The sequence below is a fragment of the Falco punctatus genome (assembly GCF_963210335.1).
Source record: "Falco punctatus genome assembly, chromosome: 9".
In the NCBI taxonomy this organism is placed as follows: domain Eukaryota; kingdom Metazoa; phylum Chordata; class Aves; order Falconiformes; family Falconidae; genus Falco; species Falco punctatus.
Genome location: NC_137589.1, coordinates 25376610 through 25389214, shown reverse-complemented (window position 1 = coordinate 25389214; position 12605 = coordinate 25376610). Strand labels below are relative to the sequence as shown.

General features: G+C 42.2%; 2 protein-coding genes across 10 annotated transcripts in view; one reads left to right on the top strand and one right to left on the bottom strand.

Annotated features, from left to right (window-relative positions):
- The window catches only part of SLC16A12 (solute carrier family 16 member 12), a 46101-nt gene extending 40914 nt beyond the window's left edge, over positions 1-5187 (top strand). For all 9 annotated transcript variants that reach the window (XM_080401635.1, XM_080401636.1, XM_080401634.1 and 6 more), the window contains 2 exons: positions 713-972; positions 2085-5187. In XM_080401635.1, the coding sequence (XP_080257761.1) occupies positions 713-972; positions 2085-2347 (523 nt within the window). In that variant the 3' untranslated portion in view covers positions 2348-5187. The remainder of the gene's footprint in view (positions 1-712; positions 973-2084) is intronic.
- A 2505-nt stretch (positions 5188-7692) lies between these two features.
- On the bottom strand, positions 7693-12515 carry LOC308069398 (interferon-induced protein with tetratricopeptide repeats 5-like). The gene is made up of 2 exons (XM_080401669.1): positions 12377-12515; positions 7693-9719 (listed from the first exon to the last, which is right to left on the bottom strand). Exons 1-2 carry the CDS (start codon positions 12379-12381, stop codon positions 8279-8281), a joined length of 1446 nt encoding a protein of 481 aa, XP_080257795.1. The 5' UTR covers positions 12382-12515; the 3' UTR covers positions 7693-8278.
- Between the last annotated feature and the right edge of the window lie 90 nt (positions 12516-12605).

The following is a 12605-nucleotide window of genomic DNA, read 5'->3' as shown; positions in this document are numbered from 1 at the left end:
ATGGAAGAGGGTCAAGGGGCTGGCTTTACACTGTCAGACACGTACTCAGGAGGACTGACCTAAAATTGTTTCACATTCTCCAGTATGTAAAGCTCACCATGCTTTGCTAACTCAGCTCACTCCAGACATCTGTAACATCAGTAGAGACAGGCTAAATTAAGAAAGATTTTGATTCTAAAGGACACATTCTTCGTGCTTATTCAGTTTGTGGGAAAAATCAGTTATTGGGTTTGTGGGGCAGGGAGAAAGGGAATTGCCATCTCACTTAGCTCATGCTATCTCCAGTGTTTAAGGGCTGATGGGAAGGATGACGATTAAGAGAGGTATACCGTAATATTTTTTGTGTAATCGTTGGAGCACCTTGCTGAGCTGGAATGTAAAAAGCCTGATGAAATACTGCTTTGTACATTGAAACTTCAGAGGACTGCAAAATCCTTGCAGTGGAATGGGCTCCCCTCACTAGGAGCAGCCTGAAGAACACTGCAGGCAGCATGGGCTGTTGCTTACCAGCTGTTTCTGCAGCTGCAGGTGGGCCGCTTTCCCTACCTGGGCTTGCCAGTGCTGAGGTTTTCATCTTAAAGACTGTGTAAGAAAATGGACTTAAAATTGAGCTATGTATAAGAGAGAAACTGAAGTGCTGCATGCCAGGACATAGAAACTGAGATGCTGTGTCTAGTGATAATCTTTTTCTTTTCTGTTTTGAAATTTGCAGGTGTCTGAAGAAGCATCGGCACTTTTGCTACCTCTTTGCTGTGGGAATGGATGGCCTTTGTTGTCTTCTCCTGCCAGTTCTCCAAAACTTCCCCTTGCTTGTGCCTTTCTCATTTACCTTTGGTTACTTTGATGGAGCCTATGTAACGCTGATCCCAGTTATGACAGCAGATGTAGTGGGAACTTCTTCCTTATCATCAGCACTGGGTGTCGTGTATTTTCTACATGCCATACCATATTTAGTGAGCCCGCCTGTTGCAGGTCAGTTCACAAATTACTTTCCTGTAATCTTATCGCTACTTCAGATTTGCCTATTGGTGTCATGTGAAAGGAGAGGAAAGACAGCAAATGCACACTAAATGTGGAGGTAGCCCCTAGGCAGAGAAATAACACACCTAGACCTTCATAAGACTTAGATCCCACCTAAGCCTTGCCTTGATGGGCTGATTTCTACATATAGAGGGAGCTGAATTAAAAAAAAACAGTATGGAATGGGGCTTCTAAGAGCTGTTATGTCACCATGTAGTTCAGAAATTGTGCAAGTAGAAAGAACAAAATATTTCACTGTGAAATTACATGATTTTGAAAATGTAGCCTAAAGAGAGTTTCATTCCAAAGTATTTTTTGGTTTGGAGGGCTTGATCTTTTCATCTTCAAACTGCTTTGAACAGGTGGGTGAGTCAGCTTTGCTACTGTTTGGTCACAAGCTCATCACTGTAATATCTAGTCATCATTTTCCCTGTTGGTTCCGTTACAGTGAAGTAAGGATGAGAGCTGTACTCTCTTTAGAAAGAGCTTGACACAGTTTTGAATACTGTGGAAGGTCAGAGATCTTTTTTTCAAACAACCATGTATACATATGTCTTGCGTATTTTGTCTGCTGTTCACCTAATTAATCCCTGCTTCTGAAGCTTTTAATTTATTTTTCCATAGCAAAAGTTACTGCAAAACTGAATTATTTTAGGTGATGCATGAGCCTAGGGCATAACTCACTAGATGTTTCTGCAAAAGGATCTCATGCACACAGTATTTAATCCCAGGGCGCTCTAAGCATGTCTAAAGACTACGACTTAAATCCATGCAGCCAAAAGATGTTTATTTAATATTGTGGTGATGACTGCTGTGCCTTTTCTCATGGATTTAACCTTCAAACAAAAGCCCATAAAAATCTTATCTGCCTCCTGAGGACAAATCCCTCCCCTGCCCCAGGAGGTAGAAGTATACCGATGGTGATATGAACCTGTATTGTTGGATTGTATTTAAACATGATAACTCCAGACATTCATAAAACTCCTGTTGATCACAGCATTTGTAAATTATCAGTATTCTGGCGGACCTTTAAAAAAACATGATTTTATTTTTTTTTCCTGCAGGTTGGCTTGTGGACACAACTGGCAGCTATACTGCATCATTCCTCCTGTGTGGATTTTCTATGATATGTAGTTCAACATTATTGTGCATTGCAAGACTAGCAAAGAAAATCAAAAGAACGTATTTGCGGTCACTCACCAATGATACGGGCACAAAACAGCACATCTGGACAAATGGAGCAATAGCTTATTCTGTCACAGCAGAATTAGACCAAAAGGACATTGAATTTTTGGCAGTGGATAAAAACAGCTACAACAACAGATGACAAGTACTGACAAGATTCAGTACTGCACAGCCATGAGTGAGGCGGTGGTAGCTCTATAGTGTTATGCTGTTGAAGATACTACTTCTGCGAAACAAGGCAACTCTCATTTAGATTTTTCTGTCATGTTTTAGTTGTCTAAAATCTATGCACAGCAACAGTAATACCAAGTCAATGCAGTAATAGAAGAAAGCTAGACTGAAAATAGAGTTTGTAGATACAAATGATCACAGATTTATTTGAAATGCAATATGTCAGCTCCACAGGTAATCTCAAAGATGATAATTGGCTACAATCAAAATAAAACTATAAAGTAATCAGTCACCAAAACTGGTGTTCTGGTCTATTATGTTTCAATGGAGTAATCACACACACAACAAAAAACGTTCCACGTCTATCAGTCTGCATTAAACTCTTTGAAAATGACTGTTTCAAATGCCAAAGCCTTTTTTTGTTGTGTTTTTGTTTTTTAGAAAATCAGGCAGGAAACTGTGATTTATGCTGAAAGTATCTCTGAAGCAGCTTTAGTTTTTACAATGTGCCTGAATTTTGTACATACATTGCAATTTCATTTCAAATATGGTTTTAGATCTACTTTCGCAAGCCCCTACAGCAAAATTTTTAGGTGCTTGCTATTTTTCTCCTGGATATCTTTAAAGCTTGAATTTTTAAGCATTGACTTTCCAGGTATGATCATCCAGCTGATCCTTGTCTGGGAGGGTGGAAGAGGTGCTGTGGCTGCCCTCCTATCTGAACAAGAGTAAATCTGTGCCAGGGGACTAAGCACACTGATAGACAAACCTGCTTTAGCTGCATTAGTTTGAAGCCCAAAGGCAGCCCAGGAGAGCAGAGGAGGAGCTCATGTGTTCCCAAATACAGAGCCTCTTCCTTCTGTAAAATCAGCAGCTGTTGAAGAAATGTAGAGGCTGTACAAGCAGATGAGTGAGAGGCTGCCCGCTCCACAGGCTATTAGTAAAGAGAATGTTGGCAAAGTTTTTTTCTGTGCATTGCAGTGACAAGTCTGTCTCTCTTCGTGCCCAGGAGCTGTGGCTTCAGGTGGTGCAAATTACTCGTTTGTGCCAGCTGAAGAGCTGATCAGGTCACTTGTCCTGGATGGCCAGAACACAACTGTGGCAATTTGCCGATGGTTTCCTGCCATGTGTATGAGGAATATATTACAGACTGGCTGTGACACGGGAGCTATAGAATGAGTGTAGCTCATGGGTTAAATTACTGATGTGATGGTCTAATAAATAATGGGATGATTGTACGTTTCCAGAGTGAGACTGTTGTCAACATTGGAGGAACTTCACAGTCTGCAATGCAAATCATTTCTGTCATTTGATGCTGTGTACAGCTGCGTTCTGTTCATTAGCAAATTGATCAGAGTCCAAATAATTGTAATCAATGCTGAACTACTAGTTTTGCTAATCATCTGCAGTGTAGCAATGGTTGCTCGTGGTGTCCTATTCAGCTCTGTGCTTCAGAAGGGAAAGCAACATAGACTGATGTTTAACAGTTTGATTTAGATCAAGAGTACAGCCATAGGTATATAATGTATTTACATATATATATATGAATAGTATGTGTATCAAGTAGTTTTATTATTCATGCATATTTGAAATATAACATATTAAAGTTCTTTGACTTCGGTTGTCTGTGCTCAAACAAAGCATTTCTTACTGCCCTGCTTCAGAAGTACAGTCAGAGCCAGTAGCATGATTTATGTGCACAGACCACAGAATAAGAGATGGGAGTGCAAAAACTGCTTAAAACTAATGATATAACCTTTTTCCAGTTTCCAGCTCTGCATGGCAATTAAGTCTTGGGTACTAATTTTAATTTAAACATAAGGTTCATAAAAAAAAGACAAAAAATTACTCATGAGTATTTCTTTCTTAATGAGTCAGGAAAAATATGCATTGGGGAGTGGCTTTATTAATTAGAGATTAAGATACTGGTTTAGATGTTAATGCAAAATTTTAATATTAAAAAAGTAGGAAATAGTGTGGTCTACAAAGAAGATAAGTTATTTTCAACAAGTTATAAATTACCACTGTATTTACATTACAAAAAACTTTACGACATCACTGTGTCAGCAGTTCATGCCAGATCTGCATATTGTAAAAGCCTGTTGGAATAATACTATATGTATTTTTATCCTAGTAAACGATACTGTGTAATGAATTATTAGCTTTTTAAAATATTTGTATTATTATTATTATTTCAAGATATTTTTTCATAGGCTTTTCCATTTATGTGTTTAAGGCAGCATTTCTTGTTTTAAATATCAGATTTAGCAGAAAATATTCAAGTGGGTTTATATACAGACCTTTTATAGAAAATGGTAGAATTTTTTCAGGGTTTTCTAACACTGTTTCTGCTCTGACTTAAGCCAATGGACAAAAGGTTGTATACCAGAATGATGCTTTCTGTGCCTAAAACACACTGAAACATCAACCCTGTCAAGAATCTTCCCACCAAGAAACAGAAGGAAAGAAGAGTAACAAGAAATGACCTGTGAGTGGAAGAGACGGGAATAAATCCAGGTATGTGAAACCTCATGCCAAACTTCTACCCCTTGGTCCACACAACCCAAACTGAACAGTCCACCTTCATCCTGCCATGTGAAATATTTCAGGTGACGTATATATGGAAGTTTCTGGATTACTCTGTTTTTAAAGAATGATTTATTGTATCTGCAATGTTTTTTCAGAGGTGACAGTATTCGGGCTGTTCTCCATAGAGGGCATTTCCCGGCATGGCACAGTGCAGCGGTAAGCAGAGATACCTGGGCTAGCTGTGAACAATTTGCCAGGCTGCCACTGCCTCTTCCCACCAGCCCTGCGGAGCATTGCTGGGTATGAGCCCGGATGGGGCACTGCACCACTGAGCCTCTTGGCTTCCTGGGACGGTGGTCTGGCTTGGCTGGGGTAACGTCTGTCTGAGCCAGGGGGAGCCTACCTCAAATGAATCCTGCCTGGGATAATACTCCGTTCCATTCAGGGAACAGGAATTCCGTGTAGGTGAAACTGCTTACAGCTGCTGAAGTTACCCTGTTTCCCATTGCATGAGGTTTGAAATGGGGAAATCATCATTCTTTTGAAATTGCTTTTGTTCTAGTGATAATTTTTATCAGAACAGCTTTGGAACACTTAATACATTCTACACTGAAAAATTGTGTGAAAACAGCATTGGAAAAGTCAAGTACCTTCCGTTGAACAATAACCCTGTTTCCGGGGGGGGGGGGGGGGGGGCGGGGAGGAATAAAAAAAAAAAGAAAACTTTGAGCCTGAAACATTTCTGCCAGCTTGAATGATATTTTATCTCATGAAAAACAAACGTTCTCTGTGCTACTATTTGGTGAATGCATTTTATATTGCCACAACAATTCCTTGTTTGCTTTCTGAAGTGTTAGAAATACTTATATGAGAAGGAAGAGCTTGTTTAAGTTAAGCTGTAACGGTACTTCTTGGTCAGCATAGCGAAGCCCTTAGTTGGGATTGCCTCAATAAATACCTTAGTTGGGATTGCCTCAATAAGTAATAGCTTCTAAGTAACTGTACTGGTGTATTCCCGCAGAGTTTTCAATGTAATTTAGACGGTGCTTTTGATTCATAAATGAATACTTCCTGAAGGCTTGCCTTCCCTCCTTGTCCCCTGCGCCACTCGCGGTGCTGGATTCGTGCCTGGCGAGCCGAGGGCTGGGCTGGGGCACGGCGGAACGTGGGTTTCCCTTCGCCCGCTTCCCCAGCCCGGCTCAGCCCTGCCCGGTCCCCACGCCGGGCGATGCAGCAGCACCACCCGGTGGGTGCATTTCTGCGCGTTCGCACGGCGCTAGGCAGGGACGGGACGCGGCGTTTGGACAGAGCATCCCCGGGCAGCTGCGGCCAGCACCGTCCCCCGGAGCTCGCTGGCAGCCTCTTCGCTGTGAAGGAGATTGAGCTGCTCTGGCTCTTCGTAAAAATTCAGGCTCATGTTTTTCCTCAAATACCTTCTTGCTTCTCCTTATTCCTTCAAACTTCGCTTTCCTGGAGAGGGGCGGGAGAGGCCCTGGTGGCAGGGTGCGGAGGGGAGCACAGATGTGCTAGCGCAGGAACCTGCACCACCTCTTCCTCGAATGCTTCCCTGCTGCCCTCCGTGCGCTCAGGAGGGTTTGGATGGTAAGGATGCTGATGTTAGAAGCCTCAAGATTGAGAAAGGCAGTGAAGTCCCCTAACGTACCCTATTGCCCACACCGCTGAGCACAACACCATAGGTAGTCACCAACTCCTGACTTCAACCCTACTGGTGTTCCTACCAGCTCTCAGGAGTGGTCAGTCCTGTTCCCAGTCCTTTCCCGTTCTTCTTCCCCACCCTTTCCCTAGGTAGGGCCATCTTTCTTTGTAATACAGAACACAAGGATGGATTTTGCCCCAGCCCTTTCATAGGAAGAAAGGGTGCTTGTAATTCACTGTTATGCTCGTTTTTGCTTGTATTATGGAAGACTTCGAGGGAAAGCTGAGAGGGGAGAGGTTTCTTGACATTTCATAGTCTGGCATCAGATTTTATACGCCTTCAGGCCTGTCATCTTGTCTGCACATGGGACTGCTGTTGCGGGGGCAGGAATGCTCCAGGCTGGCTGGAAACAAAAGTGCGCATCCTTCCTGATGGGCCAGTTTGCTTCATTCTATGCTGCTGGCTAGGGCTCAGAAGTGTTTTTGAAGCTATGGCATTAGTTTTCCCTGAGCACCATGAGCTATTGTACTAAGGCACAATACCATGGAATTAGGCCGTCCTGTTGTAAAGAATACTGATTTTTAGTTTGATATCTGAAGACAAACAAACAACTCCTACATACATTCTGTCCTTGCAGCCCACCCTTCCATTCATGCAGGCTCTGTGGGCACCCACCCCTTTTCCCACATGCCCCTTGCGGTCTGCTGCCCTGTTCTCCGGTGCTAATGCAACTCCGCTCTAGCTGTGCTCTGCCCTCCGTGTCCAGTTTTGTACATTCCTAGTGTGTGTTTTCTGTCCCTGGTTTCTTTCACAAGCACGGCTACAGATAGCCATCTCTCTGGCATGTCAACAACTGCCTTTCCTTCCTCTCCAGATGTTTGCTGTAGTGGCTCCTGAGAGTGTGGTTTTGGGTAAACAAGAAGGATGTTGGTTTCTGCACAGTTTAATTCTTTGGTGCAACACCTCTGAAGCCAGCTTTACTGAAAATTTGGGAAAATAAATGGGGCTATCTCCCAACCCTTTCATATTCTGCCAAACCTTTTTCCCTGCTATTTTTTTGAATGGTTATTTCCCTTTCTTTCATCTACTAACATGAGGATTGGTCAGCAAAGAGACACCAGAAGCAACAGTTGATGGATGCAATGCTCTTTAATATTTCATGACAATAATAAATATTTTGTAAGGTTTCCAGTGAACTAGCCAAACAGTGGTTATTTTTCACAGTTAAACAGCATGCAAGGTAGTAAACTGAACAAGTCTTCAACAAAAGCTTCTTCTAAATAACACTAAAAAAAAACATTTTTTTTTAATATTTGAAAAAACATCAGAAATTCCATTTGTGTATAAACATGACTTTCAAGTGGATGGATGAAATAGTACATTATGATTCCCTTAACTTTTTCTTAGTAGAAGGTAAGATCTGATTTCCAGCTTAGAAGTTCTGTGCTCTACAGATTCTACTTAAACATCACCTTTTTACCAACATTAGCATTGAAGACTAAGATAGCTATTATTTAGTCTTTCCAAGCTTGCTCTGTTGTTGAATGAACAAATGAACAATCATCATCTGCAGTTTCTAGGGATGCCACCAAATGTTCCATCTGGTTATAACTTCAATCTTAAAAAAAAAATAAATAAAGGAAAAAAATTTGAGAGAGTGTTGAAATGTCCTTGGGTTTGGTTTTTTTTTTCTGGTGTGAAGGATTTTTGGGAACTTTAGCTTGAGATGGAAAGTCGTAGCTCACATAATGCGCTCAGATATTCTTCATTGTTGGGGCACAATGCTATGGCTTTCTCATAGCACTCAATTGCTTTACGTTTCTCACCATTTAGATTATGAAGACGTCCAAGTGCACCAAAATATGTTGCATCTTCTAAACCTCTCCGAATTCTCTGTTCCAACAATTTTTTCAGAGCATCACTGCACAAATTTCTTGCATTAGATTCTTTTTCAATTTTCAGCCCTTCTAGGTAACACCTAATGGCTTCAGATTCTGATTTCATATGAAAACGCTGATAGTTGCCATAAAGGTAGTAGAACAGTTGTTTATCATCATGCAACATAATATTTGTGTCAAGTGCTTTCTGAAACGCCTCCTCTGCTTCTTTGTACATCCTTTTTTCTGCATACATGTTTGCTAGGTCAGTATAGGCAGAAAAAAATTTTGTCTTTTGGTCAGTTGCTGTTTTAAAATGAAAAATGGAAAGTCGGATGAGTTCCTCCAGTTGCTCTTGAGGTGGATATCTTGTAGTCTTTTTCAAATGATACAGCTTTACTCTGTAGCACAGTCCTAGTTGGTGATGCAAGAAGGCAGATTTTGGTGTCACTGATAGGGCCCTTTTCAAAATCTCCAGTGCCTTGTCCACTTCTCCTTTCCTTCTGTAAAATTTGGCAGCATACCGCAGGAAATAAGGAAGATCAGGAGTTTTCTGCATTGCTTCTTCAATGTATCTCTCCCCTTCATCAACTTGCTTGTAGTCCTGAAGTTTTAATGCAAGTAATGCCATAATGAAAGTATCATTTGGATTTAGTTCCACTGCACGCTTCAGGGGCTGAAGGGAGGGTGCACTTACATCTTCACATGGACGGCAGGAAAATTCTTCCAAACGATACATTGCTATTGCATAGCCAGTATTAAATTCTGGGTTATTGGGTTCATTCTTTAGAGCATTTTCAAAGCAATTCTTTGCTCTCTCATAGTATTTTCTCCCAAACTTTAATAATGCCCATCCTTGCTCAGCATAGACGTCTGGAAGCTGAACCTTCCAATGGGCAGTACTTGAAAGCTTTTTGCAGCTCTTTTCCACTTTGCTCACGTAAGTTTGAGCTTCTTCGTATCTCTTCATGTGGTAATAGATCCAGGCATAGTTCCCCCAGGTAACAAGACTTTTTTTGGCAGCTTCATCTGGATGATGTTTTTTAACTAATTCTTCGGCTGTTTGGAGATTTCTCAGGGCTTCCTCATTTGAATTCTTTAGATGGCATATATAGGATAATAGATTATAATTTCTGATGTTGGATTTTGTTAAAAACTCGATCTGATCGCCTATTGTTTCCTCTAGGTCATCGAGATCCACGTCCTGCTTCAGCAAAGTCCATGTAAAATGACATTCTAGCTTCAACAGGGAGCTCTTCAAGGAATCCTTGGAAATGGTACTAGAAGAAATCAAAGAAAAACTTAATTATACTCCGTTTGCTTTTATGTTACTCTTGTTTTTAAACCAGGCACAATGTACTTCAGAAGCAGGCAATACCTCCTCTGGTGCCACTAGTCAACGATACTTCAAACAAGACAAAGCTGTGGGAAGCCATAGGTCTGAAGAGCTGAATAGTTATTTTAGTAATTCCCCTTGCCAGTGAATAAGGACACCTCTTAGGCAGCAACAGAGCTGGTGGTCTGGATGTCAAAGAGGAGGGCTAGTCTCTGTGGTAAAGCTGGCATACCTCCGGGCCTCAGGAATGTATTTCCTATGCTGGGAACAATTGCTGAAGCCTACCCAAAAGAGGTAATCAAATACAAAACTTCACCTCAAAATACAGAGAAATTGATGTAGTGCCTTTCCCGTATCTCTGCCTATTTTATGGTTTGGATTATAAATTTCATTTTTAATGTTTTGTATTTCTAAATCCTCGTTTGTTAGATCATAGCACCATTTTTGTTACGATTGTACTAATATGTCCAGTAGCTGGCTACTGATCCCACCAGTCTCCCAGCTGCTGGCTATTGGATGTACAGGCCCCTGAAGGAGCAACCACTTGCTGGTACAGACCACACACTCACTTGCTTATTAACCCTATGGATCCCCAGAAGCTGGCTTTGGACCTCCAGGAGCTGGTCAGGGATCCTCTCTCCACCCAGATGCCTCACCCATAGACACGTACACGTGCAGGCACACATACTGACCAGACCCTGGTAACATGCAACTGGTCCTTAATAACCCTTTATCCCTCTCTATTTTTCAACATTTGTTCCATCCCAAATCACCCAGATCCCTCCTTTCCTTTGGTCCCCTCCCCAAACATCCCATTGTGCAATCCCCAAATGCTTTTCCATGCATCCTGTAATGTGTCCTAGGCACGCCCATGGACCCCTGGTGCTGGGTGTCCCCGTGGCCCATGGGGCTGAGGGTCCCCTGGGGAAGCCTGGGGTGGGGTGGGGGGGCTCATGTCCCTGACTGGGGCACCGGGAGGTCCCCACCTGCCCTTGTGCCTCTGTACTCCTCCATGTGCGTGGGGATGGGTTTGATGGCCCTTAGGAATGGCCGGGAAGCAGCTGGGGCAGGGTGTTAGTTGGGTTCCCCCTCCTGCTATTGCCTGCCTGTGCCTCTGTGTGGTGTGCAGACCAGCTTTTATCCCACAATCTATCGAGGACAAACCTTTACAATGCAGAGATAACACTTTAGTCCATATTGTGCACTCCCTTAAAGGAGGAATTCTATATGACTTTATAACCCAGCTTCTCAGTCACATCCTTCTTTGTCAGAAAGACTTCTCTGCTATCCCTCCTGTAGAACCCAGAGGGTTTAACAGCCTGCATGGTATGTGTGCTGCCACTCAACTGCACAATCAGATAAAAGCAGAAACATCTTTTGGTTTAAAAAAAAAAAAAAAAAAAAGAGAGAGAGAGAGTGGAAAGACTAGAAAATTATGAGGAGGCAAATCAAGGAGGAACTGGGAAGCTGTTCTTAGAGGTTCTGGGACAGCATGAAGGACAGCGGGGAAAGCGACACTGAACACACATTTCCACCCAAACCATCTGACACAGAGGTACTGGAGGAAGGTCAGAGGAAAAACAGTGTTTACAAATGCTGTTAATGCATGCATACGTTTGTTTTACAGACTTCTTTGCCTTTCTCAAAGAATCTCATCTGCCTAACTGATGGTTTTGATTGGTATTAATAACAGTTCCTAATCAGAAAGCTGTATGTGAGGTAATTACAGTTCTGGGATGGAGGGGAAGCGAGAGTGAGTTCCTGTTATTGCCACTACCTTGTTAGAAACCCTTGGCTATATGTGAATACCACAGAACAGATGTTGACTTCCAAATCAGCAGGAATAGTTTTTTATTACAAATAACCATTTAAGTAGTCCCATTCAATTCAAAACGAAACATGTATTGTTTTTTATTGCTTCAGCTGAATACCATGACAATGTCCATGGCTGAAAACAACAGTGGAGAGCAATTAATGAAAAGACATTTGTGGAAAACGAATATTCATGACTGTCACAAAACCAGGTTTGTGATGCAGATCAAATACAGTTTAGCTTAGTTCAACAAATAACTGATAAATTCAGTTTCCAAAGTTGTCATAAACACCTTGGCTTTGCCCTGTTTATGTGCATGTGTGTGTGCACACGCGTGCCTCCGTGCATGTGTGACAGGCTTCGGGAAACGCTACCCCCTCTCACGCTCAGAGCTGCAGCACAGAACCTCCACTGCCCTCTTTGCTGCTCCTCACAACAGCAGAGATCAGGAAGCAAAGTGTCAAATGCATCAGTGCCAGTCGCCCATTTGGCCAGGTACCAGCTGTGGCTGCAGCCTGGGTTTCATCCCTGAACTGCATGCACACAGCTTTTCTGACTGCCAGCCCGTTCACAGAGACTGGCCCTTGTCAGAAAAGCAGTAACATTACAATATTCAGCAGCACCTTTATTTTACTTTGATTCTTCCAGTAAATATTCTGTAAAATATTTTCTGCTTTTCAGATCATTCCCAAAGTCCCTCGCTACTTACATTTATGTAAATAATAAGTGTAATTTTTCCCATGGCATGACAAAAAAAACATCTTTCAGAGACTTGGTTGCTCACTTACCTCATGGTTTTCTTTCTCTGCTCCTTGCCCTCAGGTAGCTTCAAAGCCAGAGTGCCGCGCAGTGTTGTTGTGACTTCCCTTTTATGTGCTCATCCCTCACGTGATCTGTGAGCAATTTCCCAGGAACTGGAAAGTGAAACTTCAGCATGTATCTGAATCTGCAGAAGAAGCTAGAACAGTCGCCAGTAGGGAAATAGAAACTTACGAGTCCCTAAGCTGCTTTTTTCAG